The 22,761-nt window shown below is 35.3% G+C and overlaps 1 protein-coding gene across 4 annotated transcripts in view; it reads left to right on the forward strand.

Annotated features, from left to right (window-relative positions):
- Nucleotides 1-22,761, forward strand: part of LOC140159516 (protein PALS1-like) — a 179,119-nt gene that overhangs the window by 73,839 nt on the left and 82,519 nt on the right. For 3 of the 4 annotated variants that reach the window (XM_072183038.1, XM_072183099.1, XM_072183160.1), the window contains 2 exons: nucleotides 4,681-4,790; nucleotides 5,323-5,380. In XM_072183038.1, coding sequence (XP_072039139.1) covers nucleotides 4,681-4,790; nucleotides 5,323-5,380 — 168 coding nt within the window. Of the gene's footprint in view, nucleotides 1-4,680; nucleotides 4,791-5,322; nucleotides 5,381-8,474; nucleotides 8,525-22,761 lie in introns of those variants that run through there. The other variant, XM_072183208.1, reaches the window with a different exon arrangement.

Here is a 22,761-nt window from a genome sequence, read left to right on the forward strand (position 1 = left end):
TAATATCACTTGGAACCTCTATAATCCCACTAAGTGCATGCTTGCAATTTACTCTTCTTAGCTCATCAAAGCTATTTTCCAGATTATTTTAGAGCCAACTGGCTTCATCCTTTGTAAAATTGATTTAATAATTTTCATAAGTTATCTAAATTAATAGAATAATGATTCTGATAGGTATAAAGTAAAAACCTGCCAAGATGATTTTATTAAAAGGCCTAATGAGCATGATGAGATAAAATTGAAATGCAGTCTTGGGCAAATGTGGGATCATTTGAATTTCAATCTTTTAATCCTAAACAAGTGTTGTAAATCATAAACAAGTGTTGATGATTAAGGGTACACAAATACTACTTTACCCATATAGGATTGGCAAGCTAGTTTCCACCAGGAAAAAGTAGCAATTCAATTTCAAGTTTCATTTGATTGTGATAGAGGATTAACATTATCATACAAACCATTACAATAGAATCAGACAATTTGAATAGCGCCAGTATCCATAACAAAAGATTATGCTCAATTTTAATTTGTGTTGGTGATTATTAAACACTATCATTGAAGTTGTCTTCAGGGGAATTTTAAATGGACTTCAATGTTCTTGCATAAAAAACAAAAAATAATTTGACTGATCGAAAAAAGTTGCCATTTGATAGTGACTAAGTTGACACAGTTTGGGGGTTAATCCATCCTTTGTTATTGCGATACGCTGATTGTAGGAGTTCTGTTCCACATAATTATATTCAACTTAATGATGGTCCAATGTAACATAACATTTGATAGTGACTTTGGAAGTTGCAATGGAATAGCGACTGTACTGTACCTGTTTACACTGTACTTGGACACTGTACTTGGCATTTGATTAGTATGAATTTGATAGCGAATTATGGCAAAAACAAATTGTAAACTTTTCCTAGTATAAATTGTATCTAGGATACTAAGCCCAGGATACTAAGCATAAAAAACCTTTGCACAGTGTCATCTCAAAATGAGGTTCCATATACCTCCCGGTTCTACCTGAAAAATGTGTGTTGTGTGCGGATACACCTTTCGAACACATGCTTTTAAACTATTATACTGCATGTGCATTGCAAAAGCCCTCTAAAACAAAAATGCACTTTTTGCAAATGTGTTTGCATGCAGAACCTTGTTCTGGTCGGGTTATGATGCAATCAGCCAAATCAAGTCAAGTCAAGTCAAGTCATATACTCAGAGAATCGCTGGCCGGGCTAGCATAACCCCTTGGCTAGAAGCTGGTGATCTTCTGCGTGGCATGTGAGGGGTCTGAGGTTCGAATATCGGGGGTACAAAGTGACTTCTTTGTTCATCTTTTCTCCTGTTTTTGTGTCTTCTTTCCCTTCCGATAGCAAAAAAACCATGGGCACGGTTAGGTTAGAGGAGCTAATCGAGCAGGACTGGCCAATCTTATGAGCAGGATCTTGCGTGTTTACAGCTAGCAAGATGGCACATCCATGCAGAAGGCCAATTCAAATCACTTCCCTTTGACAAGTGCACTTAAGTCAACTTGTTCTGTGTGGTTGTGTGAATCTTTCATTCATACGTTAAATGACCGTATATCCTAAGTAGGCCAACCTTACTAATTGATCATTTATTTTGTTAGGGTAATATAGGTAAAATTACCAGTGGTCAATAACCTGTACATCAGCATGATCAGGTTGATAGCTACGTTAGATTAATTAATGACTTTAAATTATGTAGGACTGGCCTTTTTAGTTGGGCCCGAATGATTTTATCATAGGGAGCAACGGGCATGAGTGGATGAGCCTCCAATTAGGATCCTGCCCTCTCCCAAAAAAAAACCCCAATCAAATTTGTACAGGTGGTGTTATGGTCAGAAATTACATATAGATGTACAAAGGGTTGGCTTTTTAACATTATCAGGCCTGTACACTTGATTTATTTTGAGAGGGGGCATTTCCAAAAAAATGGGCCTTTTTCAAAAGAAAAATGCCCTTGCGCAGATTTTTGGTACAAAGTAAATTTAAACCCCATGAAGTTCCTGTGTTCCTGGGTATCAATCCCCCCCCCACACACACACACAGCCATTAGAATTTTCAGGCTATTTTGTTTCCAATGAAAGTGGTTCATAAGTGGGGAAAAATTGACAAAATATCTACTTTGTTGAGATAAGATGGTTTTTAAGTGGTGTTTAGGTCCACTTTTTACAAATAATTTGAGCAAGCAAAGTTTCCCTTTGAAAAACTTCCACTTTTTGGAAGTTCCGTAACGTCTCAAAATAAATCCTGTGTATGGGAGCTGAATGTAATCAGAATTTCAGGGGGGCAAAATCAACAAATTTTGCACAATTGCCGCAAAAAGTGGAATTTTTTGTAATTTTGGATTTTTACTTAGGGGGCAAGAGTTCTGACTGGGGAATAATATTATTTTACCCCCCATGCCCCTGTGGCGCAGCTACTGAATGTAATACAATGTAAAGGGAATAACCTCGCTGCAGAAATATCTGACACAGGACTGGTAGAAGCTGAGTGGAAAGTAAAGTAGATCAGGACCAATAATTTTTATTTTAAAATAATAATTCAAAATATTACAAAGTACTAGGCCTATATTCGGTAAGCAACCATAACATTTCCAGTATGCTCAAGTTTACGGTCAATTACAAATTTAGAACGCAGATAAGATGTTTATCTTAATAATAGGAGGGAGACAGGCTGATTTCTGGGCCAGACCTCCCCAGCCGGTCTACAGACTGAATTACCTATATGCATCAGTTCCTGGTGTTGAAAGAATGAATATCTGTTTACCAGAGAAGGTACAAGCAAGTTGCTCTGAATTGAAACTGATTCAGATCCATGTGAGCCCATGTGGGTTTGTATCAGGATTATTAATTCAGAAGGCTGCCCCCCCCCCCCTTACGAAAAGGTCACAAAAATAGTACGATTTCCAGGGGGATACCTCCCTCTCGAGCCTACCACGGAATGGCCAATAGACTTGTATTTGCCTCCGACGGGCAAAGCGAGCCGGAAAATTGTTCATAGTCAGACATGGCCTTTCAAAAACCTGGATGCACTTTGCATTACAGAACCATATAATGAGTTTGAGACAAAATAGGTATGATATGCAGTATAAACTTGTGTGTATCTGATCCATATCCGGCTAGAACAGATCAAACCGGTTCTAAAATGTAGTGTAGACAGCACAGAATTAGCTACAACATTGAAGTTTTGTTTAAAGGAACAACATATTTTGCTTTAACATGCTCCACCCTCAGGCTCCACCAAAGGATAAAACAAGCATAATAGCCCAATTTGATCATATCTGATTAAAACATGAATGAATGTTCCAAAAATAAAGCCAAAGTTTTATTGAGTTCTACTTTTAGCAAATTACTGTTGTTCGGTCATGGCTGATTACAATTCCAAAAAATGCCAAACTTAATAGTTTTAGAGAGTTCTGCCTTAGCAAATCACTGATTGTTTCTGTTAACATTGATTGTTTAAGTTCAGTTCACCTTTTAGTGGATATCATGGGTTAAGTAAAGGAAACACAGACAGTATAATGTCCCCAATTTTGTGCTTCAAAAGTGCACTGCCTGCATTTCACCTCACCGGCAGCACCGTTCAATAATGATCAATTTAATCAGTATCCTTCAGGTATAATTGAAGTGAGCCCTCTATCTGTTCAAATATACCTGTCTTGAATCATAGTTCATGCGATATCAGTATGATCAGTGCACTGTGGCAGTATTTCTGGTTAGGCTGATGCTAATTTGGGTGTGCCTAATTTATTTACGATATCTCCCATTCAGTTGGGTCCTGTTTGCTCTTTTGGTTGTTCATAGAGTATAGTACGAAGAAATTATGTGGAGAGATATGTGGAGCCATTATTAATACATGATGTAGTCTTTAAATCTTCATGCTGCCCAGAACAATACTAAAGGACAAGTTGTGAAAGTGCACTAAGGAAACTTACAACCATGACAACCCGAGACTATAATAAAAACAAATTACAGCCATCTTATGTGATTTGCTCCAAAGCGACGCCCCCATTTTTTCCCTCAAATTTATGCTTTTTGCATGAGTTTTTATAAAACCAGGGTTCTTCAGTTTTCACCAATTCCCCACCAGAGCTCCACAGTTAGGCTGCTAAGTGGTTTTCTAATTATTATGTAATACGTTTTGGCAAAGAATAAGAAAATAAACATTTAACCAAAGTCATACATTGTGGCTTTAGCAGCAACACTAGAACCAGTTCTAGTTCCTCGAGGGGAGGGGGGGGGTGCGCATGGCCGCAAAGCGGCTAACGAGGCACTTGATTTTGTAATGTCAGAGAGGGGTTGTCATGGTTCCATACAGGCACTGAACAAGTGCTATAGGACTGTTGGATTTTGTAATGTCAGAGAGGGGTTGTCATGGTCCCATACAGGCACTGAACAAGTGTTACAGCAACACCTACAGCCACACCCTACCCTCCTCACACACAGATGCCATAAGTAGTAATTATGACAGCTGAATGTATTTTTTTTAAGGCAGAAAGTCACTATTGTATTGTAAAAGTCTTTCAGAGGAAGAAAAATATGAGTAAAAGCACACAATTCTTTCATTTTTAGAAAAAAAAAGATATGAGATGGTTATCATCATGACATTTCAAGTCAAAATATTGCTTTCCATTAATTTCAACCACACTGTTTTTTCTTGTTTCTTCCAGGATCTCCAGCAGACCGATCTGATCTTCAGGTTGGTGATGAAATCATTGCTGTCAATGGTAGGTCTTTGTCTGATGCTTCTCATGCAGAGGTCATTGCACATATACACCAGGTAAGACAGGATAACCCGCCAAGAGATAAATTTATGTTGTGGAAATGTTTATCCATTTTCCCCCTCCCTTTCCTTCCATTGGTATATTTCTTATTTCTTCCTTTTTTGTTATTGTCTCTTTCCTATTTTATTCCTTTTTTTTCCAGTTCAATTGGAGAAAACAATTTCTGAACTTTATTGAACCACATAATAATTTTCTCGCATGTTTGAAGTTTTGTCTGTTTTCATGTTCTTGCCCAGCAAACACCGGAAAATGTTTTTGCTACGTATTTACATGACAAAACACTACTAATGATGTCAAAATGGTGCCAAATATTTTGTCAACACTTAAAATTAATCTTTCTTCAAAAATGTTCTTTAATGTTTTTAAAATGTTTTATACCTTTTGTATATCCTTTATATAACCTGACATTTAAATGTTTTCTGTAAATCATTTTGTGTTTACTGGGTTTACCTCAGGTTTATTAGTTTAGTTACTTACTGTAACAAAACATTAATGTCATTTTTCATAATCTTCTTTTTTTTTTTTCAGTGTGTAAAATCAAAAACAATCAACTTACGAGTAAAGAGGAGGATGGGAAAATCAATAGGTAAGTTGTTTTCATCTCGAAGTTTTTGGATTTAGGGCCATCGACTTATTCCCACAGCAGAAATACAGTGATGTAAACTAGGAGACTGACTATGACTGTTTGAGCTGTTTGAATCTCTTTGCTTCACGGCTGAGGTGGAGCATAGAGGGAGTGTGACTAGTCTGTTGTCTTTTGTTGTCATGTATCGCTGACAGCGCAGGTCATGGGAATCAAGTTGTTCCAAGCACACCAACCAAAAGGGCTTTCCCTGATTCAGTCAGGATATTAATGTAAATAATAGGATATTATAATGGGATATTGCATTGTCTAATAATAACAAATTTGGATGTTAATTGCTCTTGTCAAATATGGGAGTATGCAAGAGAAGTGTTGTTATTCATTGTTTTGTTGTTATTATTTGCTTGTTGTTATTCCCCAGTGCCCTGGACAGGGTATTGGTGCTTTCCTAACTATTTGTTTTTGCACAATCAAAATATTTTTCACATGAATTGAAAATGATGAATATACATGTACCCTTGGTTAGCAATAGACCTGGTGATTGAAGAAATCATGTTGGTTATTACGGAGTAGAGTAGAGTAACTGTTTATCCCTTGTCGTGTCATGTTTAGGCCGTATAAAATTAATGTTTTGGTTCTCGTCCAGAGGATTTTCATGAATTGATGAGGGAGGGAGGTGTTTTTTTTTTTTTTTTTCAATGTAAAATTAGCATTGTCAGTAGTTTTCGGTCTTCTCCAACAGTGCTCGAGGAAGCGATGAGGCCCTTTTTTTTTTTTCAAATGTGAGATTCTGAGGATAAACCCCTAGAGTACCACAAAAAGACTTGGAAGTGATGCTTGTTCTCTAATAAACTTATTTATATGTATGAAGATTTCATAAATCATTCCAGTCTAAAAAAATTGAAAAATCTAAAAAAAAAAAAAAAAAATCTGACAAATCCCAGATTTTGAGGAGGGAGGGGCGAGAACCAAAATATTAATTTTACACGGCCTTATGTAGGATCGTTTTTATGTAGTCCACCATTTTAGCCAAGCGACAGAAAAATCAGCATGCAAGCCAAAATTGTCCAGTTTGCTCTGCATATGGCCCGATAGGTCATCGTTAGGAAAGCTGTGTCATTTCTCTCTATGTCGCTCGCTGTGAAAATTGCTATTCAGACCAGGGGTACAATAATTTGATCACCTGTCTCGTTTTGATGCAGTTGTGCCCTGCATTTAATGACACAGGTCTGAAACGTAGGAGGATAATTAAGGACTGTTTTTGAAAGATTAGTTAGAGCCTAATATTCCTATTGCCAGTGGACTAGCCTTTTCAAACAAAACTATATCAACTTTTCATTTCATTCATTTCATTTCATTTCATTTCATTTCATTTCATTTCATTTCATTTCATTTCATTTCATTTCATTTCATTTCATTTCATTTCATTTCATTTCATTTCATTTCATTTCATTCATTTCATTCATTTAATTCATGAGGGGGCAAAAAACCCCCAATCAGAACTATTGCCCCCCCCCCCCAGTTTCCCCCAGTAAAAACACAAAATTATGCAAATTTTAACTTTGCGGTAATTTCGCGCAAAATTACTAGGGATTGAATGTCAGTTGATTGTGAATTTTTTTTATTGTGCATGATGTGACTGGAAAACAAAACTATTATGGCAGCCAAACAGAATAATTTACACAAGTAATCTGCTTTCAGCTCATTGCAGGTGCTTTTTGTCATAAATATATTCATTTATTCCCTTAAAGGGCATTTTGAGATCCATGGCCTCATCGCTCAGTTTTCTCAACAAAAAATGAGATTTTTATACAACCTCTGTCTGTTTTTATGTGAAAATTATTTTTTCTTCTTCTTTTTTTTTGCCAAAAAAAAGTCATGGTCAGGTCTACTTTTATCAAATAATTTTTTTAGGCCTTTTATACATTGTAGGCCCCTTTAGAACCTGTTTATTATTCAATTATTCCGGGCTATCTCCATCTTGATTTTCTTATATTGACCATTATTTTCTACCACACCCTGAGAATGATTGGTCTTGTAATCAAACCTTGTGTTACAATTAAGACTCTAAATTATATTAGCAATAGCATACTAATTAGCATGATTAGTCCCAACTAATTAAAAATACATTACTTTGCAAACTACCTGCCTGTGTTTAATAACGAAGTGTTTACCCCTCCTTTTACCATTTTTCTCACAACACATTGAATCTGTCAACAACTTTGTCTTAATCATAGGTGTGAATCACCAAAATAACAAAGCAGTAGCATTTCCTGCTGTATACATAACCACAAATCAATAGCCAATAATGGTTTGATTCAGTAGCCAGGTATTATTCTCCAAAGAATTTCTCCACTCCATCGCACACCTGACAGTCATGATTGCTTACCTCTACAACATAATGGAAGAGTCCTATAGGGTGTGGAATGCCAAAAATGTGAATGGTCCACAAGGTCACTGGTAGTGGGGTGTCTACATCACTGGCTTGGCCCTATGATCAATTTTCTACACACAGTGTGTATTGTGTAGTGTTGTACATGGGACAGTGGTGTGGTAGCCCTGTGTGAAATGAACACTATCTCTGATTGGTTATTAGTATACTAACGGACATACATACAGACGGACATTTAGACAAACAATCTATAAGGAAATATACTTTGGATTTTATACCTGACATAAACTGTGTGGGAAATAAGGAAGAATATTAATTACACTTGGAAATTAGTGTTGGGTGAGTGAATATTTAGTATAATGAAAAAATATAGTGTAGAGTTGTTCAAGGTTTTTGCATTGTATTTTTGTAATGTACGTGGTGTGTGTGCAATACAGCTTGGGAGTATCATTTTAGTACAGTGTGTGTATGTGTTGGATCCGGACTGCAGTGGTTTATACAGTTAGTCTGATGTCATTGTTGTTGACATGACTGTCGAGATGGATTGTGAAAATAATTATTATTACATGGCATTGTGTTATAAACGACACTGATGATGGCAATGATAAGATACGAGTATGATGTATGCATCACATCTGATCTGAAGTGATTTTGAATTTTAACGTAGCACTGGACATCGACGTGGTTGAGGGCATAATTCAGGAATTATATGTTCGGAGATACGATTATCATAATGATGGAGAATAGTAGCACTGGTAGGATTGTAATTGTATTTTTTTAATCATTTGTGATTTTCCCACAATGAGTATGATTACTACTATTTGCTTTTTTTTTGTTTATTAAAACACTACATGTCATTAATTCAAGATCAATGGACGCAAAATACATAGCGTGGATGTGTCCGTCATCCATGTATACTGACCAAACCATAATGAGATCAGAGATAATTGGGAAAATTTTGTAATGAGCAAAATATCAAGGGAGTAAAAAACAGCTGACCAGCGATGGCCTCAATTGTGACAGTACACCCGTCAAATGTTGTATTGTGTTCGCATAATGTGCATACACTCACTGACTGTCAACAATAACAACATAAATTTATGCATATGGCATGGAGACTGAAGTGTAATTAACTGGGATGATTATGAATAAGGATGAAGTACCGGTACTTTATAAATAGCTGATCAGAGCTGAAAAAAAATTGTACTTGGGCTCATTGTTATATTTGCCGGGTAAATTTGTCTCAGTGTATTGTGTTCATTATATTTTGCGTACTAGTACTATATTGTAGGTTTTCGGCATCAACACTAGTTTTTTATGGTTGGGAGAATCATAACGATTAAATTTACATACATTTACAACAGCTGATCTACGATGTTACTGTATGCACATGACTGTGATGCAATTGCACATGTACTCGTTAAATACATAGATTTGGACTAATGAATACTGGATAGTACGGTAATTACCAATCGCATCCCAATTTGCATACATTGTTACTTCTTCCATCTTCCAAGAGGAACAATAGAGTCATTGTACTATAACTATGCTACTGATAAATGTAGTTTATTGTCCAGATATAGGAACTAATTAGGCCAGCTACAATTTCTTTGTGAAAATTTCTATGGTTCTTGAACAGCACTATTGTTTTTTTATGTAAATTACATTTTCCCAGGGATTTGCATGATGAGTTGGCAAAAATGTCAATTGTGATCTAAGGAAATCCCTCATAACAAGGGATATGGAAGCATAAAAACCCAGGTGATTTTCAAATTGCATGATTTCTGATTTTTTTTTTTTCAGTATTACATGTACATTGTACTGCTGATCAAAATTGTATGCATATTTTTGAAAAATATCACAAATTTGGTAAAACAAACATTCAACGTAACTCCCATAATTCATATCAGTCATAAGGGCACGGTGGCTCAGTGGTTACGGCCTTGGACTCATAATCTGAGAGCTTGCTTGATGTGCATGGGTTCGAGTCCCCGCCCCACCACCGTGTTGCGCCCTTGGGCAAGGCGCTTTGCCTCGCTTGCCTCACCCCACCCAGGTGCAATGGGAAGCTGTTAGGGGTTGTCACAGTCGTTGTACTGATGAACCCTGCGCCAATTGTAGGCTGCAAACGTGGTTCCGACATATTCTAATGACGGCGGAATAAATGTAAAGCGCTTTGAGGCTGTTTACGGCATAAAGCGCTATATAAATATCTACATTTATTTATTTTTATAATTAAAAATTAACAGCAATTGTATTTTCAAACACTATATGTGTCGACTGTCTGTGTTTGTAAATTATTAGAATGTGGTGAATCAAATTTGATTGCATTGAAATGAATAAATTTAAATTTTGATTCATGTTGGTAACAGGACAATTAAATAAACAAAGGCACCACTAGTTGACTCAAGAATAAATACAGCAGCTGCATCAATAGCAAGTTGTGCTGGCACATATAATTTTCTGTGAAGGATTTGGTTGTTGCTTTGTTTCAATTCCAGCACTTAGAAATTTTTTAGAACTTTTGTGTTGGTGAGACTTCTTTGTCCTTAATCCTGAACACTGTACATAAGTTTATTAAGTTGTAAGAAGTCTTACATATTATATAATTTATCTTGTACTCATACATGTACAATGTATTTATTATAGGGTACAAGACGTATTGTTGGTCCAAGCAGCCAAAAAATTGATTTTCATTTAATACGGTATTTAAATCAATAGGGCCGATAATATTATTGAAAAATAACACTTTGATGTTTTGCAAAAGTTCATTAACTACAAATCATATACTTCATATAAATCACAATCTTCAAATCCTTTTATCTGGTACATGTACTTCATGTCCTTCAGAGAAATAGAACATGAAATTTTGATAAGCATGTTGCCCATGTCAGTTAACACACATGTATGATTAATTTTATGTGTTTGTATTATTAATACAGTAATTTATTTAGACCCTGATACAGGTAGCACTGCCACTGTACAATCATGGTACAATTCAACTTCCTGGTTGTCATAAATCTGTCATAATTGTATGTTTCAATAAATTTAAAGCCTTAATCAAAATATAGGATCTAAGATTATCAGAATTGGGATCAAAAGTCAGTCATTCAGAAATTGAGTTCTTGATCTATGTGCACATGCATTTTTGAAAAATAATTCATATAAATGCTAAAAGCACGCACTTTCCTTTTTGACAAACAAAATAAAGATGTTGCTTTTTAATTTTACACAGAAGCATTGGACTCCATGACCGTACTTGTGTGTACTGGTACACTGTATTATGCATAAAGATACAAACATAATCGAGGGTTCATAACCAGCCGTAACTATGACCAGCTCCCACAAAATGAGCATAAAGTTGGCTCCTTGCTTTGGTCTTCAAAAATCAAGTGCCCTGGTGACTTTATGCTCATTTTGTGGAAGCAGGTACATGTAATTGTGATTTGAGGCTTTCTGGCCAGCTCTCGAAGTCTTGACCCGCGATATGTATTTTCCAACCTAGAAAAGGCAACATTTTGATTTTGATGAATTCACAAGAATGGCGGATTGGCAATAATCGCATAAAAAGTTGGTGGTGTGTGTACATGTACATGTAGGCTACAGTTTGTACACCACTTTATACCTGTTATCAAAAGGATTCAACAAGTTAGTGTACACAGTGAATTCCTGGCACAGATGGTATATGCAATGAGGCATTTAAATACCATGACATACTTTGTCATCTTCGTTCACCGATTCCCTTCACTGATGCTCTGCTAAGCTCAGGCTAGTCAGTCAGCTGACCTCCAGATGTTGATATCATTAGTACTTGTCAGAGTGTCTTAGATCTAAATCAAAATTGTCTAAGTACATCTGGAAAAAATGTTGTTTTGACTGCCTGCGTTGGGTGACCCCTAAAATGTACTGGGTAAAAACCTTTTATCTCTTGTATATTTGATTGTCTATATTCAAGGTTCAAAGTGAAAGTCAGCATGTTTGTTCACTTTGTTGTGATGCCTTGCCTCTTTCTACATGCAGTTTGTAAACAAGTGTCATGTTGCTGTTCATCTACATCTGCACATGTACATCACTATCATAATATTATGTAAGTCGTGTAGGCCTATATTGCTTTGAATATAAAACAGAACTTCAGGGGAATGTCAAAGGGAAGATTTTTAACATTTAAGTCTCAAAAAGTGTAGGTCTTGTGCATTACATTGAAGAATTAGTTGGCTGTACATATACATGTACATGTAGGCCTATAATGTACATGTACCTTATGTACGTTGGAAATACATACATTGTAGTCTCTGAAAAGAATTAACCCTTTTATCCTTTCCAAGCAACAGGGGGAGGGGCAGAGGAAGGGTGAGGTTAAATACTCTGCTTGTGTACAAAATGTACAATACATACATTGTACTCAGTGTCCTCATAAGGTCACATGAGGTTGCTCATCAGTTTGGAATGGATGTTATTGGTGGATGTAGCCAAGGACAAGGACATGGACACATACTGACATTGATGGATCTGTCACTGTACATGTACCTGTCCCAAACCATACATGTAGACCATTTAAAGTTAAAACACATAATTATTCACATGGTCATTTACTCACAATGGAGGGGGGGAGCCACAAAGTGGCGAGTTTTGTGGCGAGTCACGATGGAGGGGGGACAAGCGGCTTTTTTTGCCTCGATATCGAGCCAAGAAGCAGCGAGTCACCACTCTGGCTTCTGTTATTAAAGGTGTGGTACCCAGTTTCTCTCCCTATGGATAATAAGGTCTGCAGCACAAACTAGGAAAATTGTACCAAAATACAGGGAAAATCTGAACATAGTGAATTTCTGCGAAAAAGTGGTTACGGTGGCTTTATTGGCTACGGTGTCATGTGATGCGCAGAACTCCTTGAAAATGATAGGATGTAAAACAAGATCAGTGAAGATAATGAAACAGGTTTAAACCAATTGTTCATGTACATGTAGGCCTACATGCAGCGTTCGAAATAAGTGGTTGTCCGGTTGTCCGGGACAACCACAATGAACGTCGGACAACCCAAAATGCTGACGGCAGTTGTCCGAGGGACAACCATAAAAATGTGTACTAATGTTACAGAGTAAGCTTACCATAAAATGCATTGCATAAATCTTGAAATGTTCAGAAGAAATCATGACTAAAAATGTTGTTTTCCCATAAATTTGTAGCAAGTATTTTATAAACATCATGATACATGTAACCTTGGCCTAGCAGGTGTGCAATATCAATCGGTGCACGGTAAACAAGCTAGCTAGCACATGGCCGGGCCCCTGGTAAAACCTCATGACCTGACCAGAGTGACCTGACCTCTGACACAAGTCTCTGACATCACGGCTATCAAGACCCCCTGAAGCATAGAAAATAATGTAATTAGTTTCAAAATACCCATTTTGAAATCCGGGAAAAACCCAATGAGCTCATTAATAATTAATGAGATACTTTATCAATGAAGATGTTTACGTCTTTTGACTTCTTGAAAAGAATGAATTCTGATGCTTTTAATCATAAAATCCGACACAAATATGAATTTATTGATGATAAATAAATGATGAACATAAAACCTGTATTTTCTTGGATATATTTGGTATTTTATAATAGCAACAAGGTGAGTTCGGGAAAGGTGTGTGACATGTGAATACTGGCGGCAGTGTATGTTTTTTAAACTTATAACTTAATTTTTACGGCACAAAAAGTTCATATAAATTTCGGACAACCAAAAATATTTTCGGACAACCAAACATCTTTTTGAGGTTGTCCGGCGGACAACCTCAAAAAAATTCTTAATTCGAACGCTGCCTACATGTACATGTATATTAGCCAGTAATGAAAAAATTTGGTGTGATCTTTTGTGTGATGTTTTTTTCTACGCATCTGGAAATTGTGATGTCAGTTTGTATTTAAACTAACACCGATCTAATTCAAGATGACTAGAATAATATTCCAAGAAATTTAAAGAGGAACCCACTCATTATAATGTTCATCAAGCTGATTAGACAAGTGGTTTCCATAGGTAACTAAAATAACCTGTTGCTATGACAACTTGGGATTTAATGGGCAATGACTGCAGAATTGAGGCTTCACATGTCGGGTCATCAATGAACAAATAAAAAAAGTATGATGTTGATCAGAAATAATTAACTCTTTAATTATCATCCAACCATGGTCGATCGGCTGTTAACAACGCTAGTATTATTGTAGCAGTATAGACCACTTGACATGTGACGTCATTGCCCGGCAGTATGCGCGCGAATTATGGCAATTTCAATTGTTCTTTGCCCTACAGTGTGTGTACGCACCGTAGTTTGCTCAGGGTACGTGCATTTTAAATAGCCCACCACATTTCAGTACAAGAAAGCCATTGAACACTGTAGTGGTTCGTTCAAGCATATCAATAGACCAGTCCCTCGCCTTTGTTGATAAACAATCTATTTTAAGTGGTCTATACAAATGTAATTTAACAACTTACAAGAATTTTCAAAATTTTGATGATTGTGATTTTGAAGCAAGCAGCTCTTTGTAAAATTCAAGTTGCTGCAAACTCTTTGACAGAAAAATTCTTTAAGTCTTTAAAAAAAAGGGAGGGGTGAATTCACAATTTGTTTTGAAGTTGACTATTGTGTTAACACCCTGTCAACACTTATAATTTATGCTAATCCTTAGTCGCAATCTGAATTTGATGTTACAATTGATGCCGACTTCTCTATGTGTAAACAGGGTCAAAGACAAGTTACATGGCGCTAATTAGGGAAAGTGTTAATTACATGTTAAATGTAGATCCTGCAAGCGTATAGATCCTGTTATTGTCAAGTAAATAAAATAATGGAGTTTCTGTGATTTGTGGCTGGGGCAATCAAACAATTTGAGTTGTTTGTTCCTAACATTGGTTTTGAGATGTATGGCAAAAGGAACTGATCAATTTCTAGTATTTTATTGGTTTGTAAAATGTGTGCAATATGAAAACAATCTTAGGGTCTAACAATCGATACATTCATGTACATGAGAGCCCAGTTTGAATGGCAGTTTTGGTAGGCCCAAATTGTATCGTAATAATTTTAAAATAAATGCATTTATGTTTCAGCTGACTTTAAACCATTTCTGCATGATGTGCTAAATGCTTCCAGTATCAAAACATTTATATTGACATTTGACTTGAATCAAAATGTTTAGGTAAAGCATACAAGTAAATACACCCAAAATACATGCAGGAATATAACTTAGTTCCTGGGACAAGGTCAGGTCCTGTGTCAAGGTGGACATTTTTTTGTGTCTTTATTTTTTGTGTGTAAACTTGCGTCCAACAATTGAATTGGTAACATTTTCACATTTTTATTGCATGAAATCGCCATGATTCCATTCTTCACCATGATTTTAGGACGATTATTATCTTGTTAACATTTGTGAATTGCTATAAAATGTGAAATTTTCAGGTTTTAAACCAGCTGGCTGGTGTTGACTGTTAGTTGGCCAAATGATACCAAAAAGGTTCAATAAAGATGACCCTGATTTTGGCAATGATCATACGAAATTCCCATTGGGGTCAATGCCTGTCAGAGCTAAATCTATATTTGTCAGGCTTCAGTGAACTAACACAACAAGTGATATTTTCATGGACATGTAATACATGTATAGCTACCTTGTTTGCGTGTGACTGTTGGCAATGAGCAAATGTACAACATTTCAAGCAACAACGAAAATTTAGACCCTACATTGTACATGTAATGATGTACATGTACGTACATTGTATCATTGCAAGATATTAAAACAATGAGAAGTAAGAACCCGACCAAATATCATATGATCTAGGCCTATGCACAAATTGCAAAGATATTATTTTAAACAGAAATGAAAGAAAAATCTTGCCTTTTTGCTTGCATGCAGTGCACCTAATCTAAATTAGTTTGTTTGTTAATTAATATTCAGTATTTTGAACAATTGTATGTTGAGGAGAAAATGGTAGTAGATCACTATAGTTGATATTGTTTTGGGTCAGTCACCTGAAACCTGTTGTTGTAAAAACAAATTTTGATCATACCTTGAGGCTGAATGGTTGCCATGGAAACTGATGAGCAGTTAATTTTAAGATAATAAAGGCTCTGCTATCCTTATCAAATTTGAATTGAGTCTGTATCATTGCCCAAAGCTTGCTTTTAATATTTATATTTGAAATTTATGCATTTAATCCGGTATTGTTTTCTGGTATTGATTGTTTAGGCTACTGAAACTTGATGTTGAGTTTAGCGTCCCATTTTTTTCAGCTCATAATGAGGCAACTATTTCATTATTCATTATTCATTATTTTCAAGGTTTCATTATCAGCGGCCTTTTACAAATGCTTATGCGCTTTTGTTCATTCTAATTGGGTATCACCAGTCGCAATATAATGTCACAAACACACATAAACATTTATAAAAGTATAATTATCTTGCTTTTTGTTTTTCAAGTTTTAAAACAAACTAAATGTATTCAAAGTATACCATGCCAGTCTTCTTCACTCCAATTTGTACTAACCTCTCCGTATACATTTGAGGATAGGGGGAAATGGGGGAGGGGGGGGTTGACTCATTAAATACAAAAATAACAATCATGCAGAACATTATGAAATAAATTTTTGGCACCAATTTGTAAAAACTAGGTATTTCCTAGTTAAATTATTTACAACATCAACAATCTGGTAATACATTTTGGCTACTCATAGGCTTTCCTTAGTCTACCCTGGTATCCCAAAGGTATAATTGAAATAATTGGATAGAGCAAGGGTCAAAAACCTGTATATTTTTAATGCTAAAATGTTTAGATGGATTCATCTAATAGTTGTCAAGGCTTTCTATAGTCATTGAAGTGTTCAAATACAAAAAAAGGGTTTTAAACATTTTGCAGAACAAATTTTCTTTCTGGTTTAGTAGTAATTTGCAAAATAATGAATTATTTTCAGATTTTACATCTCAAACGCGGCACAAAATGCATAACGCGGGCGGTGGACGCTAAACTCAGAATCAAGTTTCAAGTGCCTTAGGTACCAAAATACAATTTTGGGGTCAACTAAAGAAGATAATCATTGTGAACACAACATGTTTGAATAATTTGCTGAAACCAATGAAGAAGGCTTACAAATGAAATTGTACAGGTGTTTTTGCTGCTGATACAATGTGCATTGTTTCGTAATTGGTATCTAGGCTACATTGTGATACTGTCAACATGTTGGCTGTTAAATGCAACCAAAAATACACCTGTTTTACAGGTGGGTAGACCTTTAAAAAAACTTTGTAATCAATCCACTAAATTTCCAAAAAAAAAAGCTAATTTAAAAAAACTCCCCCACAATGTCTGTGTAGGTCTGAGACCATAATAGTATTATGGTCTCAGGTGTAGGTGAATGTTGCACAAATTTGCACAAATCTGCCCAAGAAACTTTTTTTGGAGGGAATTTTGAGATCAAAACTGGTCTAAAATTGTACTCTGTGAATATTATTATCCAAAATTGGATCTTCAAAATCTTTTACCGGTACTGAAAATAATGTTTTACTGGTCACAAGCTCATAAAGTGACGAAATAGTGGGCATGATTTTGGGCAAGTCGCGGGATAATCAACAACCAGCGCTGTGTGGCTGATGTGCAGATTTTGGGGGAGCCAATAAAGTAGGGTGATAAACAAACCATGCATGCACTTCAGAGTTATGATTATTGGAAAAATCAATGATGATCATTATGATTAGCTGAGATGTAATCTTGTCACAACCCTCATAACTGACCAATCCACAATGGATTGTGATATTTGGGAATTATCTGAATAATAATAAACACATGATGAATTGAGTATGTGGTGATACACCCCACTTCTCCTGATTATGATGTAATAGGTGGGTCAATCAATAGGATATGAAAAGGATTGGACCATTATAGATAATAGGGGTGATACAAGATGTTTGATGGGAAAGTGTAGTGCAATATTCTTCAATGATGCTGACATGATAAGTTGCTTGATAATAACTAAGTAAACATTGAGACCTACATTATATGATAATGACTCTCTAATATAATATAATGTAACGATTGTTTGTTTATTGGGGTTTTTTTTGGTTTTTTGTTGTTGTTTTTTTGGTTTTTTGCAATTTCCCAGCTGTTATGGATCTATTAATATGCAAATCTGTTCCAATGTTTAATTTTTTAAATGATGCATATTATATTGTTGTGTAAAATGAAACCTTATTTCAGTATGAATGTGAAAGTCCACAATTAATCGAGCACAAATTAACTATAATTGAAAGAAGCAAAGTATTTAAAATATTTACAAGTTGGTGAATTCACATGTCATTAAATAAGCTTGTTGAAGCCATCTGCATGTCATGGCACTCATGAATATGGTCCATCAAATTTGATATATTTATTTTTAATATTAAGATGTGATGCTGAACAACTTTGGGTTAAGAAGAAGCACATGAATCCCCTCTCAAAGTTGCTAAACTGTACCTTTTTCTCACAAAGTTGCCTTTTTTTGTATGATGTTCAGGATGTTTGTGGACCAGTTCCAAACAGATCCATATCAATCTTGATTTAAAGAATGATGTGAACATTCCATCAGCGTTCCATGGACTTTGATGTTTTCACTTGGTGGGAACTGCCATAACACTAACACAGCATACCAAAAATAATTTACTCAGTCACTGTACTGATAATAATTGCAAAATATTTTGGGTCAAACAGTCACAGGGCAGATGCATATTGCTCATATCTCTTGTTATCATCAGTATCAATAGACAGTATGTATTGTTAATTTGTCATGTGACAAGTAGGCATATTTTGATCAATTATAAAATCACGAAAAAAGCAATTTTAAATTAATTTGTCGAACTTGATTTGTCAGACTTGCATGAGACGGACAAATTGATCTGCAGGCGTTATAGATTTTAGGTATGTTTTTTTAATTTTTTTATTTACACTATGATTATTACATTGTAATTGCACCAATTACCAGTGAAATTTTATTTTAAATTGTCTTGTAATATTTTTTATCCAAACAGTCAAGTGTATCCAAGTCATTTCCATATCCTTTTTAAACAGACCATGAACAGACCATAAACATCTTTGTTCAGTGTCTGGCTCTTGTATTTGCCATGGGCAGTTTGTGTCTTAAAAAAATGTACAGTGTACAAAAAAAAAGGGGTTCCCCCACTCCTTCTCTACGGCTACACTGCTGATGAGTTATTTCTTTAAATACCCTTTTGCATAACATTTTAAGGTCTGACATTAGCCAAAAAATAAGCCTGATTGAGGTGTTTTTATTCTACAGAAATACTACTTCAGTATGAATGATGCAATGGAAATTTGTTGTCCAGAAAAGGTTGCCATAGAAACGGATCCATTTTAAAAGTGTTTACATAGTAACCAAATAGCCGACCACAAAGCGCTAATACTTGTCCTAATAGTAATAGTAAGTGTATTGTCTATCAATTGACAGATGTCAAAGATGGGTACTTTATTAGTGCAAATACTACACATCTTTGCATCCGCATATCATTAATATAAATAATAATTATATTTTAGCATTGTTAATTTGGCACTACCTTTGATACAATTCACATAATGGAATTATTGTTACATTTATGGGAAATAAATGTAGCTACTTACTTAATTTACTTTCTGATAGCATTTTTATTAACAGTTGTGAATGTACACCATCATACTTGTGCGTTTAATATGATGCACTATGATTTTAAATAAAAATTCCTTTAAAAAGGAATGGGCCACCCAATGGGAGCTTTGATGTGATGTGCTGAAATGTTTGAATAATATTTTCTTCTTTAAAACAAAAAACAGAAAGTTGCTTTAGTTTTAATGAATTGTGAAAATTATAAAGTAGAATGCTCTAAACTATATTCAATGAAAGCGAACAATGCTGCATTTACTGATACATACTGTATGCGTTGGAATAATTACCGATTACCTGTTAGGCCTATGTGAAATAGAAATCAAGGCTTTTATGTAATAGGCCGTGAGGGATCTTGTTCCCAGGTGATTGGCAGGTGATGAGCAGCTGAATGTATAGAAGGAAGTACTAGGTTTGTATTAGAGACATTATCATTGTTACGATTTGCAATAGAATTGTTAATTTGGATTCTAACAGGAAGTTGTTGATTATGCGTGTATTTAGTTGACTTACCTGGATGTCAGTGTGGAAAGTCATGTGTGTTGGTGTTGGAGTAAGGCCTAAAAAAAATTGTTCGATTGACGTAACCTGATCGACCCTAAAAGTAGGCCCAACCCTGATTTTTTTCTTTCTTTAAAAAAAAATTAAATTAAATTAAATTTTTTAAAAATATGAAAAGGACCCATATGAATATTCACCCAGGGCTTATTACATTGTATGAGTGCCACCCCCGGGTGGGAAAATATTTTTATAATATTCTTTACTTCGTCCTCTTTCATTTGACACCACTTTGTAAGTAAGTAAGTAACATACACAAATATAGGCTGATACCATTTCATGGTTCAGCAAAAAGAAGACAAAAATTTCAAAGGCTTTTATATAATATTTCAAAGTCCTGATACAGCACTTGATGATTTTGGTTCCCTGTACCATTCCACATTCATGCACTAAGTACATTGTTTTTCGAGGCTTCAGAACCAAAAAGCTGTAACTCGCTATGACGAGCTCTCACAAAATGAGCATAAAGTTAGCTTCTTGCTTTGGACTTTAAAAATCAATATTTTCTCCATAATGTCTTTTTGATTAATGGACTGTATCTTCTATAGTGCAATGCCGACTTTATGCTCATTTTGTGGGAGCATGTGATTGTGTGAGTATAGGCTTTCTGGCTCTCAACCCTCGATATACATGTTAGCAATGTACATATTCAAATAAACTGAACTGAATTGAAACACATTGATGAAACTAACAAAATTATGGAAAATATTTATGTTATGGATAAAATAAATAAATTATACAAAAGAATAAATAATGTGAGGCAGTATAGTGAAAAAAAGAAAGAATAAGTTTGCTGTCAGATTAAACTTACAATGGCTATAAGGCATTATAGAGAAATATATAAACACATGATGTTCAGCCACTGAACAGGAAATTACCTTAGGAAACTGAGTGTCTACAAGGTCCTATTGACTATATGTATCATTTGCATACTACTGTAAAGATTGCACTCTATTCTTTGCAATATGTGTGCTTCAATGCAACATGCTGTCATGTGCAGAGATGAAACGTATCAGTCTTTTTTCAGGAAATGCATACAAACATGTTTTAAATGCTCTCCTGAGGCTGAAGGTGACTTGTTCAAATCTCATTGCAAGCAAATTATTTTAAATTGTTTTTTCTAAAATCTTTTCGTAAATTTCGTTAGCTTTGCATTTCGAGGACCGCCCTTGTTTCATTTGTTTTAAAGTAATTGTGAATGCAGGCGGGCCCTGTGAAAAGCAGGCAAGATTTGTCGCTTGTGAACTGCCTTGTTTAAAGAGGAAGTCCCGCCAGAACCAAATCTGCCTGGTTATCAAATTAATCAGTGACAAGGATATTTCTGAATATGATACATTTGTTTGTACATGTAGGTGCTAATTGATGCAATAACATTAAAACATCAAATTCAGAGACAAACACATTCATTTGATAATCGAGGCAGGTTTGGTTCACCTCAGAAGAACTGCTCTAGCAGGGCTTCCTCTTTAAATGTAAGGGCCATTATAGACTTCTCACAATCACATGTACATGTATGGATTAGAGACTATAAGGAGATTTGTGTGGGTGATATAACTGTGCATTGAAAGATGATGTTCATAATTGTTTTTGTGTAGAGTTACACAACGTCACATAGCCAGATTCAATTATAGAGAAGTTACGGGGCGGCATAATATCCCTTAACCTTTCTATCAATTAGGGGACAGGAAAAGAATAGATATATTGACTTGAAGTAGCAGCGACATTGTAATGAATGAAAGGTTGAAGTTGTTTAGAAAGTGCATACATTGTAGAAGTTTGCCCATGAATATTGAACAGTACTTTGTACATTTTGTAAAATGTTTATCAAACCAGCAAGGACCACCTTACAGGAAGTTAAAAGCAACTTGATTTTGCAAATAATTTTTTAATGATCAATGGCTCCCAAAATGAAACTCTCATTTACACAAAACAGCGCAGTTGGGCTGTGAGTGCGCCCTACAGAATGTATTTCCTTGTTTTTGTATACATGCATGTCATTTGAATTGAATAGATGATGTCTATTTGATGGCTGATAACATGGCAACCTTTGCACCTTAATGAAAAGGGAAGTTGAGACTTATGAACTTTGAACAAGATTTGAAATATATTGCGCTAATTGCGGCATCGTCAGGTGTTGCTTGTATCATTTTAAATGTGACAGTGACTGAATCACACACTTTTGAATTGGAAAAACAGGTATGTGAACAATTTTGTGAAGAAAATGTAATGTAGCAATAGATTAATGTATAACCAGGGCCTGTCTTTGGTTAAAAATAAAATGATGTATCAAAGGCTGATCAGTGCCACTGGGGTAACCCTTGTGGTTAGTTTTGTGTATTCATCACAGTGACCTGGTATGACCTTTTCAAATAATCAGCCTGAATGTGATAGATAATGTTGCATTGTATTTGATAAACATTCCCTATGCATGACACATATAATGTAACATGAGATTGAATGCAATGAATGTGACATGCGTTTAACATTCATTTGATTTAATTGTTCCAATTATTTGTCTCATAGGGATGACCTCTTCCAGGTATTGTATTTATCATCATGACCGGGTCATGCCTTCATCAAATAACCAGCTCAAACACCAAAATGATACCTACATGTATAACCTGCTGTCAATAAGATTGACATTCTTCATCACTAATTCTGTTGAATCCATTTTTTTCTTCAATTTGAAGTATATAGGGGCCTAACCATTGATAACTAAGGTAGAGCATAAGACAGAAGATCCACCCTCATGAAGGAAATCCCTCCTCTTATTCA

The sequence above is a fragment of the Amphiura filiformis genome, chromosome 1, assembly GCF_039555335.1.
Source record: "Amphiura filiformis chromosome 1, Afil_fr2py, whole genome shotgun sequence".
In the NCBI taxonomy this organism is placed as follows: domain Eukaryota; kingdom Metazoa; phylum Echinodermata; class Ophiuroidea; order Amphilepidida; family Amphiuridae; genus Amphiura; species Amphiura filiformis.